This window comes from Megalobrama amblycephala, linkage group LG6, assembly GCF_018812025.1.
Source record: "Megalobrama amblycephala isolate DHTTF-2021 linkage group LG6, ASM1881202v1, whole genome shotgun sequence".
NCBI classification, from domain to species: Eukaryota; Metazoa; Chordata; class Actinopteri; order Cypriniformes; family Xenocyprididae; genus Megalobrama; species Megalobrama amblycephala.
In genome coordinates this window covers 46026127-46054068 of record NC_063049.1, presented here as the reverse complement: position 1 = coordinate 46054068, position 27942 = coordinate 46026127, and the positions used below count along the sequence as shown (strand labels likewise).

The 27942-nt window shown below is 37.5% G+C and overlaps 1 protein-coding gene across 1 annotated transcript; it reads right to left on the bottom strand.

Annotated features, from left to right (window-relative positions):
* Positions 1–22: 22 nt before the first annotated feature.
* On the bottom strand, positions 23–25259 carry LOC125270877 (globoside alpha-1,3-N-acetylgalactosaminyltransferase 1-like). The gene is made up of 6 exons (XM_048194883.1): positions 24709–25259; positions 20990–21025; positions 12614–12661; positions 6105–6134; positions 5877–6014; positions 23–1278 (listed from the first exon to the last, which is right to left on the bottom strand). Exons 3-6 carry the CDS (start codon positions 12622–12624, stop codon positions 588–590), a joined length of 870 nt encoding a protein of 289 aa, XP_048050840.1. The 5' UTR covers positions 12625–12661; positions 20990–21025; positions 24709–25259; the 3' UTR covers positions 23–587.
* Positions 25260–27942: the final 2683 nt, after the last annotated feature.

Below are 27942 nucleotides of genomic sequence, written 5' to 3'. Positions count from 1 at the left end.
ATCTTATAATTCCAAAGGGACGATATTGCATTGCCATTTTGCATATTACATTTCATTTGAATATTGCTATAAATATACTTCCTTAATAGAAGGCATGAAGTAGATTATGTACAAGTTTTTCAGTAAAGTTTTGGTCATACTGATAATATATAGGCCCTAGAAATTTGCATATTAAATATGATACAGTACACTAATATATTCATAAAGTCATTACACTCATTGTTCAACAGAATTTTACAAAGAATAAATGTTTTAAAAATGTGGCTATAATGTTTAATACGCATTGCCAAACAAGCATTCTTTTTTCAATTAATGTATACCCCTGAACTGGTGACGTATACTGGGGATACTAACATTTATAGACTATAGATTATGAAAAATGTAAAAATTTAATTTATAAAATTTCAACGTAAACGTAATAAGCTAACGCTTAACAACTTTTTAAACGTAAACTGACAAGCTCAGGTGGGAAACATGTGACTGAAGGAAAACAAACTAAAAGTCCATGAAAATGAAACTAAGACAAAAACGACTGAATATTTGTTCAAATAAAATACAAATAATATCCATGTTTCTGGTATCAGCTGCTAAGGGTTTGGACGAATTTCAGCATAGTTTTTAAGAACTTGAGAGAATCGAATGACTTTGATCTCTCCTGGTTTAGATTTACTGTCATCCCACAGATACTCGGGTGAAAGCAATTTACTGGGTTTGTTATAAAGGAAGTACTTGTTCAAATGAGACTCCTCCTGCCATACCGCCTCAATGGATTTAGATGCATCAATCTCCAGCTGCTCCCGGCAGGTTTTAGCAAGCTGATATACATCTTTCACTAAGCCACCGATCACAGCTCCACCATAATAATAATCACCCTCAGAGTAAGGAATGAATGCTTGAGACTCTGGCCTGCGTTCATATGTGAATTGTTCACGAGAGGAACCATAAAACCATGCATGTATCACACCTACTAGGCGACCCAAAGTCTCTACTCCCCAACGACCATAGAACTTTGAGTCCACATCAAGGCTGAAAACATAGTCGGCTTCATTGACCAGTCGACTCTCGATCAGTTTCTCCAGTCTTTTCATCCTGCTCAAACTGATCTCCTGCCATCTGTTAGAACTAGGGACTTTTATCACAGTCAGATGATGGCCTTCACCCAGTTCCACTGCAGGAACCTGTTCTGGTTCATCAGTGAATATATAATAATGCACATGAAATCCAACAAAGTAATTCTGCTCTGCAGACTCCAGAAAATCTTTAAGAAACCGTGTGTATCTGAAAAACAGAAAGGGACAGAAGGATTAGAAAAGAAATAAATATGATGGCAATTAAATTCCATCAAAACAAGAACAAAAAACAATATACATTAGTTGAAAATTCACCATAGGCATGGGGTACACAGTTACTTTTCTAATAAAAGCAGAAAAATACAGTAAAATTAGACACGATGACCTTTAGTGGTCACAGATTAGGATAATTAAAATACTTATCTTTACTTGATTACTCTACTAATTTTAGGAGATTTTAGGATTACTGTATTATTTGAGATTTGTACTGTACTCATGTGCAATTTAACCGTCTGGTCCTTGTGGGTCAAAAATGACAGAAGAATTCTACGTTTTGAAATTTTAAATTGGATGACACTTGGTGACTTTTGTTGCATTAGCTATGTGAACACACAAAAAAAATCATGGACATGATTCTGAAATGTTAAAGGGTCGAAAAAAAGTCACACTTGTGCTCCTTCGCGGTTAAAAACTACCGACATATGAAATGAATGTGAAATATGAAAAAAATATGAAAACTCAGAATATTTTGGTGGTACAAACTATAAATCAGCCACTGTGCAGAAAAAAAGAGGGAATAAACAGCAATGAAGGGCAAAATACACACAATCAACACTTTTTCCATAGTTTTTAAAAAATATATATATATTTTGATTTTTTTTTAAAAAGTGAAGTTAAAAAATAATGTATATTATGTTTTATTTTTAAATTATGAAACTTCATGTAAAAAAAATGTGTCCCGCATTTTCATGTCACAACCAAAACGGTGTATATTTTAGTCCATTGGCGCAGACCGATTTTAACCACACTTCTACATTTTTGATCAGGAAAGGCAGGAAGGCAATGCAGCCTGTCCAGACTGCTAAGCCCTCCATGAAGAAGACACCTAAGCGGCCCTGAGATGGGTGGCCCATAGATGGAGGGGACTGCTCTGTCCCAGGAGACGGTAAAGCCACCGCTCCTTCCCCTGGTGGAGGGCCGGGTGGAGAATCCTGTGTTTCGTTTTATTTCTGTTCTGTTCCATTTCAATAAAAGAACAGTTTCCAAAATCTCTGGGTCATACACGGTCTGCGCTTACAGTGAGCGGCGTACTGCTTCCTCACTCTCAGCCACACCCTCATTCGCCATGGGCAGGGAGTTCACGTTTCTGGGATACACTGTCTCCCCATGCCTCCCTGCCCTGTCCCTTAGGGGACCTTCAGAGTCACGTGAGTGCACCGCACTCACTGCCTCTACTTTAGGACACTCTTCTTCCTTTCGCTACCCAACCCATCCCATTGGGTTATTCAGACAATCAGACTCGGCTATGCGATTCAGTTCACTAGGTGTCCCCCCAGGTTCAGTGGCATCCTGTTCACGTCTATTTTACAGTCCAAACTTCATAGTACCCAAAAAAGGCGGGGGGTTACGGCCAACCTTGGATCTGCGTGTCCTGAACCCCGCCACTCGGATTGTTGCATATGAGACCGCTTCAGCACTGGCTACACAGCCAAGGCCCAAGATTGAAGTGGCGCCATGGCACTCTCCGTGTGCCTATCACACCGAGCTGTCACCGTACATTCAACCCGTGGTTGTACCTTGCTTTTCTATGGGCCGGCGTGCCCTTCGAACAAGTGTCCAGGCATGTTGTTGTCACGACAGATGCCTCCACCAAAGGCTGGGGTGCCGTATGCAACGGTTATGCTGTCCCGGGCTCCTGGACAGGACCCCGACTGCAGTGGCATATCAGTTGCCTCGAGTTGCTAGCAGTACTCCTTGCCCCACTCCAGTTACAACCGCTGCTGCACAACAAGGATGTACTTGTCCGCAAGGACAATACATTGACCGTAGCACACATCAAACATCAGGGTGGTCTACACTCCTGTCGCATGTTGCAACTGGCCCGCCATCTCCTTTGGAGTCAGCGGTGACTCAGATCGCTACGCTCCATTTACATTCCGGGCGAGCTCAATCATGTGGCCAACGTGTTCTCACGACAGCTCATGTTCCTGGGAGAATGGAGACTCCACCCCCAGGCAGTCCAGCTGATATGAAGCAGATTCGGGGACACAGGTAGACCTGTTTGGAGACCAAGAGACCACTCATTGCCAGTTGTTTTATTCCCTGACTGAGGGGACCCTCGGCACGGACGCAAATATGTGTTTCCCCCAGTGAGACTTCTCGCACAGACTGTGCAAGGTCAGGGAGGACGAGGAGCAGATCTTCCTAGTTGCGCCTTACTGGCCCAACCGGACCTGGTTCCCAGAGCTGATGCCCCTTGCGATAGCCCCTCCCTGGTGGATTTCCCTGAGGAAGGACCTGCTTTGGCACCCATGTCCTGACCTCTGGAACCTCCACGTGTGGTCTCTGGAGGGGACGTGGAGGACTTAAGTGGCCTACCGCCAGTAGCAGTTGACACCATCCCTTAAGCTAGAGACCCCTCTACAAGGCGTGTCCAGTCAGCTCTGTGCTTTCCTTCTTTCAAGATCGCTTGGAGCAGAGGCTCTCCCCCTCCGGTGAATGTGATTTCACCAAGTACGACATGCTCCTGGATCAGCATCTTTGGTTTACCAGTTTACTTTGTTACTTTGGTGACAAGTTTACCATTTATGTCAAGTTTAGGCTTGCAACCAGGGTTAGGTGCTTCTACATCAGTGTTATTCACATATCTTTCCCCTCTGATTTTAGGGATAAGTTATCTGTAGGATTAGGTTTAGGGGTAGGAATTGGGTTAAGACAAAATTTTCGGACAGGAATGTTGTTCCAGGATCAACAAAATATGTAGATCCAGGAACATGTCTTACTTGGCAAAATCAGGTTGACCGTCCCCCTCCACCTTGAAAATCTATGTTGCCGCCATCGCAGCACACCATGATGCTGTCTGTGGCAGGTCACTGGGAAAGCATGACCCGATCGCCATGTTCCTGAGTGGCGCCACAAGGTTAAATCCTCCCATGCCATGTCTTATCCCCTCTTGGGAACTCTCTGTCATCCTTTCGGGCCTACAGAGAGCTCCCTTCGAGTCCCTTTATAGACAGTGCTCCTGACCTCGCTCACTTCTTTCAAGAGGGTTGGGGACCTGCAAGCATTTTTGGTCAGCGAATTATGCCTACAAATCGGGCCAGCCTTGTCTCACGTCATCCTGAGACCCCGGCTTGGATACATGCCCAAAGTTCAACCCACTCACATCCGGGACCAGGTGGTGAACTTGCAAGTGTAAATACAATTAATACAATTAATTAATGAAAAGTGTAAAGTGGAAATAAAGGTTAAATAAAATAAAGTGCTGCCCATGGAGGCTTCAGAAGCACAGAGCAGCTCTTTGTCTGCTTTGGAGGTCAGCAGAAGGGAACAACTGTCTCCAAACAGAGGTTGATCCACTGGATAGTGGACGCCATTGCCTTGGCGTACCAGTCCCAAGGCAAGCATATGATGTGATTCCCTGCAGGTAATCCCATATGTGTCAGGGTTTGGGTGGTGGAAGGAGCGAGGACTCAATAATTTAGGAAAGAGAGGGCTGTTATTAATAATAAAAAATAAAACAAGACACAACAAAAACTACCCCATGGGGAAAAACAGACTTGACAAACTTGACTTGACTTGGTAGCACAAAAGGGAAACATACGACAACGAACCAGCACAGGACTGCAAACACAAGGAGAATAAATAGGAGAGCAAACAAGGCAGGTAACGAGGGAGGACAGGTGGGGCAAATCAACCAATAATCAGGTAACAAGATGGGTGGGATCAAGACAATAGACATGAGAGCACATGGCACAAAGAAACACATGACAAGCCATGTGCTCACACCAAACAAAACAAAAACACAAGCACATGGCCAATGAAGACAAATCACAAGCCATGTGCTTACACAAGACAAGACATGAACATGCAACTATGAGAACTCATAAGCTGCACGTTCACACAAAACAAAACAACATGAGAGCACGCAGCCCATGAAACAGACTGCGTGCAACACAACACAAAAACAACATGAAAGCACGCGGCAGGTGGAAACAACCGCATGCTACACAAAACATGACAATACAAGAGCGCCTGGCCGATAAGAACCGACCAGGCGCTAAACAAAACATGAGACAAGAACGCACGGCAAGTGAAAGAACACTCGACCGTGCGCTCACAATAAAGACAGGACTGGGAGCGCGAGTGTAACTAACCGAAACCAAACTAGACATGAGTGCCGGGATCCGAACGCCATGCTCCCAACATGAAACAAGGCACGCAGACAAGAGAGTGCACGGCCCCGAGAACACTCGAGACTATACGCTCACACAAAAACAGGACAAGAACGGGAGTGTCAGAGCTCTGTCACGAAACCAAGAAATAAACTAGACAGAAGTGACAGAACCCTGACAATATGTGTAGTGTCCATTCTATAAATATATATATTTTTGAGAAGTACATAAAAAGTAGACTGAAAGTATACATTCTTATTTTTTTGTTTAAAAGAAGTGTACTAATAGCACACTTGAATAAACTTTTTTTTGTAAGGGCTACCTTCTGCCTGACTCTTACAAATAAATTGTCTAAAGCATTTTAAATTGTTTAAACTCAAAGTAAAGAAAGATCAGAGAGATAGGTACTTACTTTCCAAGAGCGAAGACTGTAGTTGCTATGGTCAAGTTTTGTTGTTTGTAGATCGAATCAATCAATGTGGGATCAAATGTTCCTTCCCATATGATTGGGGCTAACCATGGTGACAAGGGAACACCTTTGCCATCTGGGCTGTTTTAAATAAATGAAAATGCATATGCATGAAATTCAAATCCAAATGCATATTAGTATATATACACAAAGAACTGTTGATGGTCTTACCCCAGTACATGGGGCTGATTGTATGAAAGCCTGCATAATAAAAAAAAAAAAACAATAAATTAAAAAAAAGTTATTATACACATATTTTGTATATTTAAATACACACATACATGTATATATTTAAGAAATATTTGCATGCATATACTGTACATATATTTATATATTTTTTACACATATATTATGTAAACACAAACTTTTATTTTGGATGCGATTAATTGTTTGCCCAGCATATACATCACTTAATGCTACCTTTTTGTTTGTTGAACTGAATTTCACATTTTCAATTGTGTGGATACTTGGGAATCTCTTACTATCATTCCTTGTTCTTTATATTATCATCACCATATATCAGATATTATCAGATATTGTCTAATATTGCCTATCACATTAATTTGACATCACTAGCTTTTAATCTTTTAATCTAAATTGATATCACAACGCGTTAGCATTTTAGCACTTGTTATCCATGCCTACCGTTTTTTTCTCTTGCACTCCTTTTTCTACGAGTCCATCAAACAACTGTGGTAAGTCGGATCAGTCTACAAACATGGTGAGTCATGTCATCCTCTCCTTTTATTGTTACTTGCACTGCCTGTCACATGCTTAGTATAGCTTTCTCTGTCAGCGGTGAGATTTACACATGATAAATGCAGGGAAATAGTCAGGCTGACAGAGAGAATCTCAGAATTATGAGAAAGAACCAAATTGCATATCACAGCTATGCAGATGACACCCAGATTTACCTAGCCCTATCACCTAACGACTACAGCCCCATTGACTCCCTGTGCCAATGCATTGATGAAATTAAAAATTGGATGTGCCTAAACTTCCTTCAGTTAAACAAAGACAAAACTGAAGTCATTGCGTTTGGAAACAAAGATGAAGTTCTCAAAGTAAACACGTACCTTCACTCTAGGGGTCAAACAACTAAAAATCAAGTCAGGAATCTTGGTGTGATTTTGGAGTCAGACCTGAGTATCAGTAGCCATGTAAAGACAGTAACTAAATCAGCATATTATCATCTCAAAAATATTGCAAGAATTAGATGCTTTGTCTCCAGTCAAGACTTAGAGAAACTTGTTCATGCTTTCATCACCAGCAGGGTGGATTATTGTAATGGGCTCCTCACTGGTCTTCCCAAAAAGACCATAAGACAGCTGCAGCTCGTACAGAACGCTGCTGCCAGGATTCTGAGCAGAACCAGAAAACATGAACACATCACACCAGTCCTCAGGTCCTTGCACTGGCTTCCAGTTGCATTTAGAATTCATTTTAAAGTACTGTTACTTGTTTATAAATCACTCAATGGCCTAGGACCTCAATACATTGCAGATATGCTCATAGAATATAAACCTAACAGATCACTCAGATCATAAGGATCAAGTCACTTAGAAATACCAAGGGTTCACTCAAAGCAAGGAGAGTCTGCTTTTAGCTGTTACGCCAGCCGCAGCTGGAACCAGCTTCCAGAAGAGATCAGGTGTGCTCCAACAGTAGCCACATTCAAATCCAGACTCAAAACACATCTTTTTACCTATGCATTTGCTGATTGAGCACTGTGCTATGTCCGAACTGTTTGCACTTTATTTTATACGTATTATCTTTTTATTCTTTTAATTCCTTTTCCTGTTTTTATTTTATTTTTAATGTATTTTATATCTTTTATGTATCATCTTGTTTTCTGACTTTTAATGCATTTTAAATATTGCTGTCTGGTTGAAAGAGCTGGGAGAATTAGGAAGAAAGCATTTGTGATTAGGTTAAAATTTGGTACAAACCATGGGGAAATTTGAGCTGTGGTGCATGGTTAAGATATCTCTGGATTACAGTCAGGACACTTTCCAAAGGGGGAAATTTCCAAAGGGGAAATTTGAACTGCGTTGCATAGATAAGATATCTCCGGAAGGGGGATTAGGGCTGTGTGGTGCAGTTTGAGGTGTCTTGGCAAAAGGGGAGATTGAAACTTTGTGTATCAGTTTGAAGTGCCTTAACAGGTAGCAGTCCTATCGTGTGAGGAAGATCCATTCAGATCTGCTCTGATGGATAGATCCGTTTAGATCCACTCTGACGGACAACAACAACAACAACAAAACTCTCTGAGACTTCCTAGCTCATCCATCCAGATAGCAAAATTCTCTGTTTTTACTGTTATTTCTATTCCTTATGTTCTATTTTTATTATTCCTCTTTATGTAAAGCACTTTGAATTACCATTGTGTATAAAATGTGCTATACAAATAAAATTGCCTTGCCTTGCCTTGCCTTGAATTAGAGACACGCATCCAAACTTAAATTGAGGATACTAAGAATGCAGGGGCTTTAGATACTGTTTTGGATGCAACTAGCTTAGTGAACTCTGTATATTGTTCGGTTCGGGCTGTAGAGCCCACGCAGCAGGCCAACGGGGTGACTGTGAGACGGCCTAGCCGCGGAAAACACCACTTTCCGTTCCAATAAGAACATCAAACAGGTTCTCCCCATGCAGTGACGCACCCACTGAGAATCCTGTTGAAAGTGCCCTAGTTATTGGCGACTCTTGGAGACACTGTTCACTGTTGGCAAGAGAAGAACTGGCCCCCCGACTGAGCCTGGTTTCTCCCAAGGTTTTTTTTTCCATTTTTAATCACCTGTTTGTCACCTGGAGTTTGGGTTCCTTGCCACTCTCACCTTTGGCTTGCTTAGTTGGGGACACTTGATATTCAACAGTGTTTTGATCTGCCTGCATTGACTCCATTGTATGCAAACAGAACAGAGCTAGACGACGACATCACTGTTTTGCTCCAGTGCTGATATATAGATAAATTAACTAAATTAATAACTATTAATTCTTACAACCAAATTAATCAATACTGAATTTACTTAAGCTGGATGATGACACCATTTTCTTCGCACGGGAAGAGAGTTTGAGTCTTAAATCGATCTCTATGCAACCACTGCATTAGAGGACAAGGAATCTGTTAAGCCTAATCTTTTTTGGTCAATTTCCATCCCTTTAAATGAAAATAAATGCATTAATGTAGTTCATTTGTATGCTGACAGTATAGTGTTATATAATTAGAGTACATAGAAATCTGTGAAATGCTTAAATGTTTAACTTTTTAAACCCCAATAAACACATTTTTCATGTTCCCAGACATGATTAAATAATGCTGTCCATTTAAAACTAAGAGACCATTTTCAAAGTCTTTTTCATGATGATGTATTATAAAATATCTATAAAAGACATTTATTGTTGTGGTATGAATAATAAAACAAACACTTGTGTTAATCTGCAAGCATAAGGTTAGGAGGAAACGCATATAGAAATAAATTATGAAAATGAAAAGGGCCTCAAGATAAATTCTTCATATAAATAACCTTTTGAGCTGCAAATGATATCTTCACATTGATTTGAAATTGTTCTGTGACATCCTATGACATGCACTGTAAAAAAAAAAAAAAAAAAAAAAAAAAAAAATATATATATATATATATATATATATATATATATATATATATATATATATATATATGTGACCAGTCACGGAAAGTAGGGACACAAGTCGGTTCTGGGGCATTTTGAGTTTTTAACACATGGAAATCTGATAATATTTGGAGAAGTTGTGGCCATTTGAAGGTAGGCACTCAAAAAAGCTCAAAGGGCAGAAAATGACCTAAAGATTTTGCAGTTCTCGCCTGTTCTCACCTGCTGGGAGTGACAATAGGGCTCATTTACATCTCATTTAGATAAGCCATACCCCCTGTAAAGCTGCATGGTTGCATAGCAACGGCAGACGCGACGGGAAAATCGGACCGCATACTATTAATAATAAAGGATAATGTGCATTGTAAATGTCAGTAATTTATCTTTTTTGACATTAGGACTTTTTGAACAGGATTCTGTAATAACCGTATAGTCCTGGTTTAGACCTCAGTTAGTGGTTAGACCTGGTTTGAGTCAAAGGATTAAAAAAATCCTGTACATTAAACTCTTCAATACTTTTACTTTTGACTTATAACGCACATTTTACGGCTACGGATACTTTATACTTTTACTTACGTAGGAATTTAATCTGATACATTTACTATTACATTAGTAAATCCTTGTTAAGTAGTAACTGGCTAAAATTATTAGCGTCACATTCAATTCAAGAATAGTAAGGTTTACATGAGCTAAGTCATTCACACCAGTCAATTCAAGCAGTTGAAGCGTTATTCAAATTAATAGCAGATGCTAACATTACTATATAAAAGCCCATTATAGTAATGGGGTTTTTTGGCAAGTGATACGATGCTAACGATTACAATTAAAACGACAGTCCTGAGCTAGCTAATAACAATAGACACATGAGATAACGTGTAGCCTACGTGTTCTTAGAATGAACACAAAACGACAAACTTTGATGTTTATGGAAACTCACCCCATAAGAAACAGAAAAGATGAAATAAGTTGTTCGGGCACACTTTCTCTTTGTCGGGGTCTTCTTTGTGGATGTAACCATCTCCGAAGTTCGCACTATGCGTCTGTTTGCCTCTAAATGTCCAATAATTTGCATGTCCTGCCACTCTTTTTCTGCAGCTAAAGAATCCAGCCGTATGTTGTACTTCAAAACATTTTCGGTGTAACGGCCACGTTTCAGCTCGTCTGCAATATTCTTTGCGGCGTCCATCTTCATTAAATTTTGATATCAGCAAGAGCCGGCCAGAGCGCTGCATAAATAAGTAGCCACGCTTCCCTTGGAGGGCGGCGGCAATAACAAAAGAAACAAAAGCCGGCCTATCCGATTCCAGTATGGAAGTACAAACAGACAATGGCACGCCCCTACTGTGAGATAGAATCCCAGAAAAACAAGCCGATTTCAACCTCAAAATGTACGCTTTTAAATAAACCAATACTGCTACCTAAAACACGGAGATGCTTCTTCGTGATCTCAACTAACAGATTCTGCAAAAAAATGAAAATCACCATTTTTGAAAAAAAAAAAAAATGCTTCTTTCTCAGTTTGCTCAATAGTTGTGCTGCCGACTTGTGTCCCTGGTTTCCGTGATGGGTCACATATATATATATATATATTGTGATTTTAATGGTGAAAGACTGCAAAAATGCTGTGATAAAAATCTGTTAGTTGGTTAACAGTAAGTTTCCTTACTACGGTAAATAACTGTAATAGACCTAACCTAACGCTGCATTCACACGGGGCATCAACGCTTGACGGAGGGCATCTGAAGCTTGGTGCTGATGCCAACATCATGTGACAACAGCCAATCATATTACTTTCCGGTGTCGCATGAACGCAATTGTTTAGCGACTGGCTAGTGACTAGAGAAAACACAGCAACAATTGAACTGTCTTTGGTCCTGTCTTTTGTCACGGAAAAGTTTACATACCCCTTGCAGAATCTGCAAAATGTTAATTATTTTAACAAAAGAGGGATCATACAGAATGCATATTATTTTTTTATTTAGTACTGTCCTGAATAAGATATTTTACATAAAAGATGTTTACATATAATCCATAAGACAAAAAAAATAGCTTAATTTATAAAAATAACCCCATTTAAAAGTTTACATACCACTGATTCTTCATACTGTCTGTCATTACCTGGATGATCTACGGCTGTTTTTGTGTTTTGTGATGGTTGTTCATGAGTCTCTTGTTTGTTCTGAGCAGTTAAACTGAGCTCTGTTCTTCAGAAAAACCCTCCAGATCCTGCAGATTCTTCAGTTTAAGGATAATTTGCATATTTGAACCCTTTACAGCAGGGATGCACTGTTATGAAAATTTCCCGATCCTGATAATTCTTTACATTTTAAAGCCTTTAACCGATATATTGGTCGATAATTCTAAATCCAAATTATAATATACTTTGAGAACCTGATTACAAAAATAAAAGGCTCACCATTAAAAGCCATGTCCCAAACATATACAGTAGCCTAGTTTGAACCAGTTTAAGATTCCTTAACTTTAAAACTTTAAAAATTAATTTAACACTCTTATGGCAAACTTTCTTTATATATATATAAAAAAATTGTAAGACTTTACAATAAGGTTTCATTTTGTTAGCATTAATTAACATGAGCAATGAATGAACAATACAATACAGGATTTATTAATCTTAGTTAATGTTAATCTCAGCATTTTCTAAGACATTTTTAAGATCCAGAGTTTAATAAAGTCGTAGTTTTTGTTATTTTTGGACCACAATGTATTTTCAATGCTTCAAAAACTTCTAACTAACCCACTGATGTCACATGGACTACTTTGATGATGTTTTTATTACCTTTCTGGACATGGACCGTATACTGCACATACATTTTCAATGGAGGGACAGAAAGCTCTCGGACTAAATCTAAAATATCTTAAACTGTGTTCTGAAGATGAACGAAGGTCTTACGGGTGTGGAACGACATGAGGGTGAGTCATTAATGACATAATTTTCATTTTTGGGTGAACTAACCCTTTAAGAACTCACCACTCAAGTCACAATAAGTTAGAGCAAAACTGTTGAGGGAAGGAAGTGTTGTACTCACCCTTGTGGCATTTTCAACTGAAAGTTGTCCTGGTGCACTCTTTCTCCTCTAAGAAATAAGAGATGCAATCAGTGGATACTTGTGTTCTGCAATAAAACTTCTGTTGTTTTTGTGTTGCATGTGTGTGCAGGCGCATGACGCGATTTCGTTATCAGAAGAGTACGCTTGTACTGTACGCACACCGCACGCGCGCATTTAATTTAGTTTTTGTAGTAATTAGTTCATACACAAGGTGGCAACCTTGCCCTGGACAGTGCTGCCAATTTATCGATTTTGTCGCTAGATTTAGTGACTTCCCCACCCCTTTTGAGACTTTTTTTAAAAAGTCAAATCTAGCAACTTCTTGGATGAACCTTATCTCGCCCACTGATCTATATTTATATTAATATACATCACTTGTCTTGCCAGTATGACATCATCTAGCAACATTTAGCGACCAGTTTTAGCTACTTTCAACTGAAAACAGTTGGCACTGGCCCTGGAGGTGTCGATTCAGAAGGTAGTCAAAGAAAAACTGCATAAACAGAACAGACCGGAACGCATGCAAGCTACAGCGACAATGGAGGCCTATATAGACGAGAGATTGTGCGAAGAGGTTAGAAAGTACCTTAATTTGTACAACAGCATGAAAGAACACAAAGATGTTTACATGGGTTGTACCTCGTAGAGAGAGATTGCTCAAAACTGCGCATGCGTAGAACGCCTGTGTATGTGTATGAGTCAAATGAAGTATACTTTCCAAGGCTGTGCGTTTAACTGTGCTCGTACACTAGTGTACGCGTAAAAAAAACAAAAGTATACCCAGAGCTTAAAGGGTTAGTTCACCCAAAAATGAAATTTCTGTCATTAATTACTCCCCCTCATGTCATTCCACACCCGTAAGACCTTCGTTCATCTTCAGAACACAAATTAAGATATTTTTGATGAAATCTGAGAGGTGCATGACTCGTCCATAGACTGCAATACAATCAACACTTTCAAGCTCCAGAAAGGTACTACAGACATCGTTAAAACAGTCATGTGACTGCAGTGGTTCAACCTTAATGTTATGAAGAGACGAGAATACTTTTTGTGTGCAAAAACAAAACAAAAATAGCCACTTTATTCAACAATCTCTTCTCTTCTGTCATTCTCATACGTTGTTTACGTCCAGCTCTTCCACGTCAGAACGCCGACTCATTATTGGCCGACTCCTGCGTCAGCATTGACTGTTTTCACAATGTCTTTAGTACCTTTCTGGACCTTGCAAGTGTTGACCTTCAGACTGTTCTGACTCGAGTTGCTATATCTTCTCTAACTGATCGGTCTTACGGTTTTCCTAAAAATGACAGTTAAAGCTCGGAAAAATCCCATTGACTTTCATTGATGGAATGTTCAAATGAGCCAAGACTGTTCAAACTCCAACAGTCAAAATTCAAATTTAAACTACGGAAGCCCATTAGACTCAAACTCAATTAGACTCAAGTGCCATTCTGTGTACTATTTCTAATCCATTGAAACTCATTGAAACTCATAAACTTATCTATCTATCTATCTATCTATCTATTGTAAGATTGAAAATATCTAAAGATATTTTAAAATAATCAAAGACATTTGCTTTACTGTTTCAACCCCTCTCTCTTGCTACAAGGGCCATTTGGAAGGCACAAAGGTGCTGATATTGATCAAGCCCTGAGAGGCCAAGACATTGGGGGTCTACAAATGGTCACACCTTTAGTACAGTGGGGGAAGTTTAAATCTTCTGATTGGTCAGTTTGAATGTCTCACATTTGAGTTTTGGTCACATGGTCAAGGAAGGGATAAAAGAAGATTGTAACTGTTGCTCTGGTCTCTTTGATACTCTGCTCTTCTTTCTTGGATTCTTGGGCACTCTCTGGCCCTCTCTCTCTCTCTCTCTCTCTCTCTCTCTCTTTCTCTCTCTCAGGTAACTTTTTCATACATGCTGTGTACGATTAATGGTATATGATTTTATCATCTCATACATCTATTTTGTGATTATTTTAAGTGTAACCATAATCAGATATTGTCATTAAACCCTTTCAATTACAATTGATGTGCTAACTAGTTTTGATTTAGTAACATTAATGTGCTCCCTATTGCAATACAATATTGTCACACTATAGCAACGCTCTCCCACATATTTTGCTATTATAACTGCGCTTATTTCCGTCGTTGGTATAAGTTGCAGTGGGTGGTAATAGACAAGAAATGTACAGTTTTCTAACATCTTACTGATAAAGTTTCTTTAGTCGCTCGGCAAACCTTACAGTCTGAACCGCTGTAGGAGTTCCACCCTTACACTATCTATCTATCTATCTATCTATCTATCTATCTATCTATCTATCTATCTATCTATCTATCTATATCAGATAGAAAGAAAGAAAGAAAGAAAGAATTATGAAGCTTCGGAGCATTATGAATCTTTTGTGTCGAATCATGATTCGGATCGCCAAAGTCACGTGATTTCAGCAGTTTGGCGGTTTGACACGCGATCCGAATCATTATTCGACACAAAAGATTCATAACGCTCCGAAGCTTCCTGAAGCAGTGTTTTGAAATCGGCCATCACTAAATAAGTCGTTATTTTGTTTTTTTGGTGCACCAAAAATATTCTTGTGGCTTTATAATATTAATATTGAACCACTGTACTCACATGAACTGATTTAAATATGTTTTTAGTACATTAATGGATCTTGAGAGAGGAAATGTCATTGCTGGCTATGCAGGCCTCACTGAGCCATCGGATTTCATCAAAAATATCTTAATTTGTGTTCAGAAGATGAACGAAGGTCTTACAGGTGTGGAACGACATGAGGGAGAGTAATTAATGACATTATTTTCAATTTTGGGTGAACTAACCCTTTAATGTTTGTGTTCCAGCGTTCCTTCTGTATTATTAACGTTCCAAAACAGGTTTAATTAGAAAAAATAATGGTTAATAATGTAATTTTTTAAATAAGATGCAAAATGAATTAATTTAAAGTGAATCTGAAGCCTACCTTTCTCATTCGTCAAGAATCCAATGCAAAAATTTGCATATGTGCACGTGAGGCGCCGGCGAGACCACTGGAATAATTTTTCGTTCTAAAAAAAACGGTAAACTGTACTCTGTAATTTATGGTCATAAAAGCAACACATCATTCATACTTTTACAAAAGACACTCAAATAACGAAAGCAAGAATGTCTCAGTTTCTTTTCTTAGATCTTTGGAGTGCGCCACAATGAACCAAAAAACATTTTCTTTCGTTTTGTTAATCCGTAGACCTAATTATTTAAGCGAAATATATTTCGCATAAGCCTATTGGCCTAAACATTCCTTTTTATTTTTATATATATGTTATGTAGCCTATAGTTTTATTGTTTTCACAGAAGCACTGCAGGTGCAAGATGTGGTGTTGTGTGAACTCACCCACTAAACATTGGACGTCGGATAGACGTGCAGATCATGTCTATATTAGGTCCATGACCATTTCTGAACATCTATTCGACGTCCAAACATGACCCAACTTGGACGTCATCTTGACGTTCAACATTTGACCTTTGAACTGGGTCATTTTTTTGGACGTCATTTGGACGTCTATAACAGGTGCAGGAAATTTACATGATAAATATGTAATATTTGTTTTATAGACCCTATCAACATGATTAATACATGAAGAGTTCAGATGCAAAAGCCACTAAGTGCCATCTGAAATTTTCTTCTAGAATGATCATTTTTATCAAACTTGTATATTTAAGTTCAATAATTTCACTTAAAAGGCTATGCAAATTACCTATTAATTGTCATTTAAGTGAAAGTACTTAACTATACAGGCTTTATAAAAATGATCATTCTAGAAGAATTTCAGATCTGAACTCTTCACATACAGATCATTTATAAACAAACACGATTTATTATGTGAATGCCTATTTATTTATTTATTCAGGCCATTTTTTTTTTCTTTTTTACATTTTCCTGTTTTTCTTTAACTGGTTTATTTAAAGTAGCCTAATCAAGTTATTTCTTTATGCATACATGCATTTTTGCATGTATCTGTTTGATTATTTATTTGGAAATGCAATTTGTGGGCCTATCCTCCTTATTTCTAATTTAAAAAGAACCAACAGCAGCTAAAGGACAGGCGAGGACAACTCTCTATCAAGGGCTTTGGATTTCAACCAGAGAGACAAAAAACAGTCAACATCACTCTGATTGGTCGAGGCAGCACATCATCATAACCCAACCAGTAAACGGCACTCTGATTGGCCGAGGCAACACGGCAGGCATTTCGAGCGAGTGTTCAACCATTGCAAAATGACGGCACAGCATTTCAGCCTGCATCGCTGCATTTATTTTTGAATAAAGATGAAAATGGTGATATTGAATTGTGATTTATTTGTATAACTGTAGTGTTGTATGTAGTCCCATGTTTCCAGAGGGTGGAGGACATGTTTTCTGTGCCAGTTAATTTTCCTGTAGCTTTGTTTGGCTCAACTTCTAGTTTCAACAGGAAATGCATTACACCTTCGTATGCATCTCTCTTCCTGTTGAAACTAGCTGTTGAGCCAAACAAAGCTACAGGAAAATTAACTGGCACAGAAAACATGTCCTCCACCCTCTGGAAACATGGGACCACAATTATAGAAGTTATAAAAACGACGTCCAAAATAAATCTAAATTTGATGTTGAAAAGACATCCACAAACGACCACAATTGGACTATAAATAGCCCTTACACGGAGGTCCCAAGAACGTTAGCATTAGACATGCGGAAGACGTCGAAAAAAGACATCGCCTGGCGTTACAAAACAACCCCTTCAATGGACCGAATTTGGACGTCCAAAAATGACACGAAAACGACGTCACTCCGACGTCACATTGCGCAGTGGGCATGTTCTACTATCCTGCAATTTTCAGTGGTTTCAAAGCACACAACAAGCTCCATATTTGTAACGATTAGTCCAACTGAAGGTAAGTTGATGAACCCAAGTGCAGTTTATTGTAGTCCAAAATTGAGCAAAAGCAACCATTTGCCTTGAACTTGAGCAGACTGGAACATGACACTCACCAACAGCAGGGTTACATTATCAATACACGGCAAAGTAACATGGAGGACAACGGCTTTAAATTAGGGCTGTCAATAGATTCATTTTTTTAATCGCGATTAATCGGACACTTATCTTGAAATTAAGCATACACCTTTTTTCTTGTTTAACACATCCATTTTGCCATCATTGCCTATATCCAGCAAAGTAAACCATCAGATTGAAGTGTGATTTTATGTTTCAGCTTTTTTCATGGTAAGTTTAGATGTCTTTCCAAAAAAGGACACAATATTTTTTCATTTAATTCATACATTTATGTACACCAAAGCATCCATGAAAAAAAATCAGCAAAAAACATTTGAGAATTCACAGTGTACAGTGTGTGCAACAGCAAAGAGCTTGTTTACATTTTAGACAAGTCAAGTTGTGATACTGAACAGGACCACATGGAGATGCCAAAAAAACCTAAACCAACGCCTTGACCTGCATATATACAAAAGCAGTGGTTCTCAAACCTGTCCTGGGGACCCCCCACCACTGCACATTTTGCATGTCACCCTCATCTAACACACCTGATTCAAGTCATCAGCTAATTAGTAGAGACTGCAGGAGTTGAATCGGGTGTGTTTTGTGTCCATTCCTTTTTCGTTTTTTAACCATGTCAAGAAAAACAAAAAACGAACCGTTGTTTTATTTTTAAATGCTATTGTGAATACCAAAATTTAAATTAAAAACGAATACACAAATTTCATGTGCACAAAATAAATATTGACTTCTTTTCAGATTTTTGTTTATTATGTTTTGCATCATTATAAACCAAAATTAAAAATGGACAGATTAAAGTCGAAGAAATGTCAATTTACAAGTTTTCTTTTGTAAAATTGTTGTTTCTCCCACACTTTCGAGAGCCATGTCTCTGAAACATGATAGCTAATACTTCACTTGATTTCCATCCCATTCTCACTCACGAGGGGTCCGATACTGCCGCATGTCCAAGAGATAATATACTGAGACATTCTGAGTGCTTAACATGAAAAATAAGTGCTTAATGTGGCTTAATGTAGGTGATATTGGAGGAGCAAATTCACTACACCTTATAAGCAGCCCGCTATAAACACAATAACACGTTAAGCATTTTCCTAGAAAATAAAACACAGTTATGAAGAAAACGCTTAATGCATTAAGACACTGATTAAATGACCAATAAAGATATGCAGACAAGCAGGTCAGGCCGAATATGAAGGCAATGCGCTTTCAACCGCGTTTTCCACTTATAGAAAACCATTATAAATGCTTAACATAAAAATATTGTCCTTCCACTTTGTTTACGTTGCCGTTGTCTTAGCCTTAGATGCTGTTGATGACAAGAAAATGTGCGAGAAAATAGTTTCTCCCTGGATGTTGTTTTAGGATTAGGCCTAAGCCACGTAAAGCGTTAATGTCCAGCGATGCGGCCGTAACGTAATTGAGAAATATTTCATGTCAAACTTCCACTGAGGCAAAGGGCATGGGAATTTTGTCTTCATGAAAATCACATATTGGGGTATAATTTTGTCATCATAACAAATGTTGGTATATTTTCAATTTGAACAGCATGGCATAGCTAAAGTGACTCTAATCCCAAACAAGTTCTGAATATAAAACAATATAAAACACAGAGTCAGACGAAAAAGTCACAGTAATTTAGATGTCGTTTTGGCCTTTATTCATATAAAACAGAGTAAAAAGCAAAATGACGGGATTGAGACCACAAGCGGCAACTCGATAATGTTAGAGCGCTAAACAAGAGGCTGTAAGGTTTAGAAATGTAATGTTTAGGTTAAAATATAAATGTAAAAATAATAATAATAGTAGTATAACGAATGAAAATTAATCAATGTCATTTAGGCAGGCTCTTGAAGCGAGTTGACGCCAGAGGAACAGGCACTAGAGGGCGCTTTAGCGTCTGTGTGTATGACGCAAAACACTGGAAATTAAATTTAGCATTTTTACATATTAAAAAACAAGTTGTGTATCATTTTTATTATTTTTCACAAAATAATAATCTTGCATAAAGAAAATTAGCTTGTATCTGCTAATTCTATTCATCAGTGTTAAAATAAAAAAAAAGAAACCGCATTTTCCATATTTCATATCTGGTTTAAAAAGGAAAAACGAATGGACGCAAAAGTACACGGACCTCTTGTACTCATGGTTGCAAATGTAGCCATGTCGTTTCCAGTGATTTTTTTTTATCTGACCTATTCTCTTTGAAATGTCTCATGGCCATCTCTCCCTCTTGCTCACTCTCTCTCCCCCATCATAAGTGGACACGCCCCTTACTGCTGATTGGCTACAAGTAAACACACTTGTGCTCAGTCCAAACCACTTTCAACAGTGTTTCACTTTGAGATTAAATTTAATCAAACAGCACAAACAAATCTGACATGTACGGAAGAGGATTAGGGCCAAGCAATAATAAAAAATAAAACCACGAGATTAAAGGAATTTCGATAAAAAAGGAAAAAATCGAGATAGGGAATAAACCATTAAATTATGAGAAAAAAGCAATACGAGAACAAAATAAAAAATAAAACGTTAAATTATGAGAAAAATGTCGTTAAATCGAGAAAAAAGTCGAGATAAAATGTTGAGAATAAAGTCATTCAATTATGAGAAAAAAGTTGTTAAATTACAAGAACAAATTCGTTAAATTATGAGAAAAATGCTGTTAAATTTCGAGAAAAAAGTCGAGATAAAATGTAGAGAATAAACTCATTAAATTATGAGAAAAAAGTCATTAACTTACGAGAACAAATTTGTTAAATTACGAGAACAAATTCGTTAAATTATGAGAAAAATGTCGTTAAATTACAAGAAAAAAGTCGTTAAAATTATGAGAAAAATGCTGTTAAATTTTGAGAAAAAAGTCGAGATAAAATGTTGAGAATAAACTCATTAAATTATGAGAAAAAAGTCATTAACTTACGAGAACAAATTTCTTAAATTACGAGAACAAATTCGTTAAAATATGAGAAAAAAAGTCATTAAATTACCAGAACAAATTTGTTAAATTAATTTTTTTCTCGTAATTTAATGACTTTATTCTCAACATTTTATCTCGACTTTTTTCTCGAAATTTAACGAAATTTTTCTCATAATTTAATGAATTTGTTCTCATAATTTAATGACTTTTTTCTCGTAATTTAATGACTTTATTCTCAACATTTTATCTCGACCTTTTTTATCGAAATTTAACAACTTTAATCTCGAGATGGTTTTATTTTTTTATTATTGCTTGGCCCTAATCCTCTTCCGTAGACATGCTAACCAGGCCACAGATTGAAAAAAAAAGAAGAGAAAAACACTCACCTGAGTGAGGTAGAGGTGTAGCACAAATAAATCAGTCTGTAAGGAAACACAGTAACGGATCATGAATAAACAAATGAAGCAGATCATATCTTTTTTCAATGGAATTACCCATCAAATTGAATACACAGATAAACAGAGTCCTGTCACAGTAGTTTGATGAGGTGTTGCAGTGATCTAACACACCCAAATACTGTAGCAAACACACAATATTGTTTAGAAAGTTTATAAGTGTTGAATCTGTTCGTATAAATGTCCAGCAGACCAACAGAAAGAATGTGAAGTGAATTTCCAGAAGCTACTGTGGTCATCGTTTCTAATTTTAATGTGATTTTATACAAATCAACTAATGGCCAAACCTAAAGTGATAAAATATGAAAAATGGTGATAGAGATAAAACTGACAAGCTACAGAAGTTAGTAATGCAATAAGTGCATTTTACAGTAATTACTGCACATTGTCTCTTTCACTTCCAAATAACTCCAAGATTGTTTCAGCACCTGTTGCAAAAGGATCAGGGCCCTTAAACAACATTCCAGTCTGAAAATTTAGTCTTAACCCTATTCCTACCCCTAAACCTAACCCTACCCATAAGTTATCCCAAAAATCAGAGGGAAATGATAGATGAATAACACTGATGTAGAAGCAACTATTCATCATTTTAAGCCTAAACTTGACATAATCTGTAAACTTGTCCCTCATAATTTGATTGGTTGATTTGAATGTTGTTCCAGGATCAACAAAAATGTTGACCCAGGAACATGTTGAACTCAGCAACATCAGGTTCTGCCATCATGACAGAATAAATGAAATGCTTATACATTACATGTGCCGTATGCTTCAGACATTCAGCCAACGGTACGCGGTCCTACTCAATGCAACAATACCGTCGGGAATTTTTACTTCAATTGCTTGGGAATTATCCAAGGACTGAGGTGAAATGCAGTACTGATTTTTAAGAAAGTACAAGGTATGAAAATCCAAATCTTAATATAAAGTCAAGGAAGAGAGGAAGGCGTGGTGGAATTCGACTTAAGTTACAAAAATTGGGGTTCAAGCAGATCCCATTGCCCAGTATAATTCCCGCAAATGTGCAATCTCTACAGTCAAAAATAAATTAATTACAAGCAAATGTGTGCTGTTTGCAGGAGTACAGAGTATTGCTCTTACAGAAACTAGGGTAAACGATTTATATATACACACTATTTATTTAATACACTGCAAAAAATGCTGTTCTTACTTAGAGTTTTTGTCTTGTTTCTAGTCAAAATATCTTAAAGTTCTTAAATCAAGAAGCATTTTCTTGACAAGTAAAAATTATTTTCTTGTTTTCAGAAAAATAAGTCAAAATTAAGTGAGTTTTTCCTTAAAACAAGCAAAATAATCTGCCAATGGGGTAAGCAAAATAATCTTATTTCAAACTGAAAACAAGATTATATAGCTTATGTTTGGTTTGAAATAAGATTATTTTACTTACCCCATTGGCAGATTATTTTGCTTGTTTTAAGGAAAAACTCACTTAATTTTGACTTATTTTTCCTGAAAACAAGAAAATAATTTTTACTTGTCTAGAAAATGATTAATTGGTGCTTCTACATCAGTGTTATTCATCTATCATTTCCCTCTGATTTTAGGGATAACTTATAGGGTTAGGTTTAGGGGTAAGAATAGGGTTAAGACTAAATTTTCAGACTGGAATGTTGTTCGAGGATCAACAAAATATGTTGACCCAGGAACGCATCTAACTCAGCAAAATCAGGACGTGCACTATATCTACTCCATAAAATTTTTACAAGCAGATTAGAAGCAATATTATTAATTAAATTTAACTAATAGAACTGAGTTAGAATTAATCAAATGAATTCCTTAAATGTCAACAATTTAAATTTAAAATCTATTTACAATGTGACTGAAAAGAGAATTATTTATCAGGTCATCTCTGTGTTTTTACTCATTTATATGAACTAGTTTATCCAGTTCAGTGACTTATTCTGCTCCAGCATTTCAACAAGGCAGGGCTGCCAACATAACGGATAGTGACCTCATGCTCTCACGCAGTGAAAAATCACAGAGCTAGAGACTGACACTGACAGACAAGACAGAGGTTACTTTGATGTGCTATGAACGCTTCACATAAAATTTTAGTGCCGTTTTAAATATATTGTCACTATGTTCTATTTTAATGGATTTTCATGAAAAATGAAACATGCAGGTTAAATGTGTACTAAAATGCACAATTGCCAGGTGAAATACACTTTATTTCACTACTCCTCCATAATGTGCTCTATTTTCGTGCACTAATTTAGTACTTAATATACTAAAAGTTCTTCAAGTGTACTACAAGTAGTAAATAATAAATATGTAAAATAACACAGTTGAAAACATTTAGATGTTCTTAAGATTATCTTAAGAAGTACTAAAGAAGAATTTTTAGCATATTAAAGGGGCTCTATGTAGGAATGACACCCAGTGGTCGAAATAGGTACTGCAGTCCAAATTCAAAATATTGTTTGCCCCGCCCCCTCCTTCAAAGACGCGGGTTGGCAGCTCGAGGACACGCAACAAGAGGGAGCGCAACTGACAATGAAAGCTGATGAGTTGATTTATCTGTGTTGTTTTAATATGCTGTCGTTCATAGAGATTTATAGATGGATGCAGAGGCTTTTTAGGTCGGGTAGAATCTGCGATTCTCTGACCCAGTTTGTTTGCTGGTTTCCATGGCTGCGATACGTGGTGCTTTCCGCTAACTGGCAACCTGTGATGTCGAAACACTATTGGATAAACTGGCAGCACACGGTTTCGCACAGACCAAAACGGGGGCTCTGGAGGAGGGCGAAGGGCAGAGGAACAAAACAAAAGTCAACAGAAAACAAAAACAGTCAAAGGGGGAGTGGAGGGTGGGAGGAGCCAAGTGGAAGCCTGGAGCAGGAGGGGCCAGATGTTGGTCCAGAGACCAACCATGATGAGGCCCCAGGGTGGAGTCGAGAACAGGAGACGCCATAGTGGAGAGCCACCCTGGGGACAGCCGATGGAGATCCAGGTGGAGCTGGCATGCCGGAGAGCCTAACCAACACTGCTGGATCTGGAGACCGAGATGGAGCCGGGACGACGAGCATCCGAGGTGGAGTCCGGGAACCTGAAGACTGAGACGGTGGCGGTGCAACAGAGGACGAAGGAGGAGACGGGGGGAAGGAGGAGCCAGGTGAAACCGAAGGTGCAAGCTGGACGACAACTGACCAAGTCGGAGCCTGTGGGACGAGGGAGCCCGGTGGAGTCTTGAGGCTGAGGGTTTCCGGTGGAGCCGAGGGAGGGAGGAGCCATGGCGGAGTGTTGGGTTCGAAGGCTGGAGGCGGAGCCAGGAGATCCTCTGATCTAGGTGACGCTGGTGGCCTGAAGCTTCGAATCGAGTCTATACGCTTGAGTGATGGAGCTGAAGAGAGGCTGAAGGGTACCAGAGGAGGCAGAGATGATGAGCAGGCAGTTTGAGGAGGCGGGAGAGGGAGGCTGGGAGGGAACACAGAAGACACAGGGCTGGACGGAACCAGCGGGGAAAGGAGACAAAGGGAATTCACCTCCTCAAACACATCCAATAAATCCAAAAATGTTTCAGTGGCCATAGCAATCCCATCCACCGCGGTGAGGTTGTGGGCGGGGCTCTCCTCCCAGCCCTCGAACTCCACTAACACTTCCTCGACAACACACGACGTAACGGGCTCACGCACCTGGTCAGACACACCTAGCGGTTCACACCCCGGGGCGAAGACTCCTTCCGTCCTCTCCTCAGGTTCGGTCTCGTTCGTCCTGGCAGGTTGATCTCCACGGTCTGCGTTGGGTTCTCGTTTCTCCATCATGCACGTAGCCGGTGGCGGGTGGCTGGTCTCTGGATGTGGAGTGTTGCTGGTGTCATCCTCAGCTGGGCAGATGGTGAACGGGGAGTTGTTGTTCACCAGCACCCACTCCACGTATGTGGCGAAGTCCTCCGTTGGACCTCCCACTGGAACGCGTGCCTTGGACCGCTCGCTCAGGCGGGTAGAGCCATGAGGAAAAAAAGAAACAAGAAACAGAAAAAAAACTGCTGATTTGCTGATTGGCTACAAGTGTGTTTTTGTGCTCAGTCCAAACCACTTTCAACAGTGTTTCACTTTGAGATTAAATTTAATCAAACAGCACAAACAAATCTGACATGTACGGAAGAGGATTAGGGCCAAGCAATAATAAAAAATAAAACCATCTCGAGATTAAAGTTGTTAAATTACGAGAAAAAACTCGTTAAATTTCGAGAAAAAAGACGAGATAAAATGTTGAGAATAAAGTCATTAAATTACGAGAAAAAATGTGTTAAATTACTAGAATAAACTCGTTAAATTACGAGAAAAAAACTCGTTAAATTTCGAGAAAAAAGTTGAGACAAAATGTTGAGAATAAACTCGTTAAATTACGAGAAAAAAACTAGTTAAATTTCGAGAAAAAAGTTGTGATAAAATGTTGAGAATAAAGTCATTAAATTATGAGAAAAAAGTCGTTAAATTACGAGAACAAATTCGTTAAATTACGAGAAAAAAACTCGTTAAATTTCGAGAAAAAAGTCGAGATAAAATGTTGAGAATAAATTCGTTAAATTTCGAGAAAAAATTTGTTAAATTATGAGAAAAAAGTCGAGATAAAATGTTGAGAATAAAGTCATTAAATTACGAGAAAAAACTCGTTAAATTTCGAGAAAAAAGACGAGATAAAATGTTGAGAATAAAGTCATTAAATTACGAGAAAAAATGTGTTAAATTACTACAATAAACTCGTTAAATTACGAGAAAAAAACTCATTAAATTTCGAGAAAAAAGTTGAGACAAAATGTTGAGAATAAACTCGTTAAATTACGAGAAAAAAACTAGTTAAATTTCGAGAAAAAAGTTGTGATAAAATGTTGAGAATAAAGTCATTAAATTATGAGAAAAAAGTCGTTAAATTACGAGAACAAATTCGTTAAATTACGAGAAAAAAACTCGTTAAATTTCGAGAAAAAAGTCGAGATAAAATGTTGAGAATAAATTCGTTAAATTTCGAGAAAAAATTTGTTAAATTACGAGAAAAAAGTCGTGATAAAATGTTGAGAATAAAGTCGTTAAATTACGAGAATAAACTTGTTAAATTACGAGAAAAAAACTCGTTAAATTTCGAGAAAAAAGTCGAGATAAAATGTTGAGAATAAAGTCATTAAATTACGAGAAAAAATGTGTTAAATTACTACAATAAACTCGTTAAATTACGAGAAAAAAACTCGTTAAATTTCGAGAAAAAAGTTGAGACAAAATGTTGAGAATAAACTCGTTAAATTACGAGAAAAAAACTAGTTAAATTTCGAGAAAAAAGTTGAGACAAAATGTTGAGAATAAACTCGTTAAATTACGAGAAAAAAACTAGTTAAATTTCGAGAAAAAAGTTGTGATAAAATGTTGAGAATAAAGTCATTAAATTATGAGAAAAAAGTCGTTAAATTACGAGAACAAAATTGTTAAATTACGAGAAAAAAACTCGTTAAATTACGAGAAAAAAGTCGAGATAAAATGTTGAGAATAAACTCGTTAAATTACGAGAAAAAAACTCGTTAAATTAAAAAAAAAAGTCGAGATAAAATGTTGAGAATAAAGTCATTAAATTATGAGAAAAAAGTCATTAAATTACGAGAACAAATTCGTTAAATTACGAATTTGTTTTCATAATTTAACGATTTTTTTCTCATAATTTAATGACTTTATTCTCATAATTTAATGACTTTATTCTCAACATTTTATCTCGACTTTTTTCTCGAAATTTAACGAGTTTTTTCTCGAAATTTAACAACATTTTTCTCACAATTTAACGAATTTTTTCTCGTAATTTAACGACTTTTTTCTCGAAATTTAATGACTTTATTCTCAAATTTTTTCTCGAAATTTAACAACATTTTTCTCACAATTTAACGAATTTTTTCTCGTAATTTAACGACTTTTTTCTCGTAATTTAACGAGTTTATTCTCAACATTTTATCTTGACTTTTTTCTCGAAATTTAACGAGTTTTTTCTTGAAATTTAACAACTTTAATCTCGAGATGGTTTTATTGTTTTTTATTATTGCTTGGCCCTAATCCCCTTCCGTATTAATTAACTGTAAATAGTTTGTTTGTGGATTTTTTGAATTCAATTGTATTTAATTTAACATTGAGAAAATAAAAGTTCCAGGTTACAGATATGTTTAACATGCAGTTTATTTAAAAATGTAAAAAAACAAAAAAAAAAAAAAAACAATAGAAAAAAACAATAGAAAAAAAATATATAGAAAAGGTGTTCCGATGATGCTGAATGATGTGGCTGCATTTGAAGCGAAACTGGACCCGTTCGCGCAGCAACTTCAGAAAAGAAATTTCACTCACTTTTCTTTTTTACATTCACGAGTGACAGAACCAGGCTCATTTTCACCTTAAAGAAAGAAGAGAGCACTGACGTGAAAGACACATACCCTGCATTGATCCAGTGCGCTGAAAAAATCTTGACCTGCTTTGGATCTACACTGTTAACGATTTCCCTGTATTTTTACCGTACAGTACTGGCAGCACGGTTGCCAGCAATGTACTGTAATGCAATTTTACTGTAGTACTGTATAACTACATTACAGTATTTTACTGTAATATAGAAATGTGGTACTGTGCTGTAGGTTTTTACAGTACTGTGCTGCTAAATCTACAGTGACATTTAACAGTATACATATGTGTGTGAAAATGCTCTTTCTGCAATGGGAATAATAAAGTTAAAGCAACATTCTCGTCTAACTAACAGACATTTAACAGACTGTCTTAGAGCAGCTACCATTGAGTGCAGACTCGGATTTCCCACTTGGGATAAAAATAAATAAATAAATAAATAAAAAGGTTTATGAAGTATATTTGCTCAAGAATGATCTTCTGTATATATGTTGAGGTTTT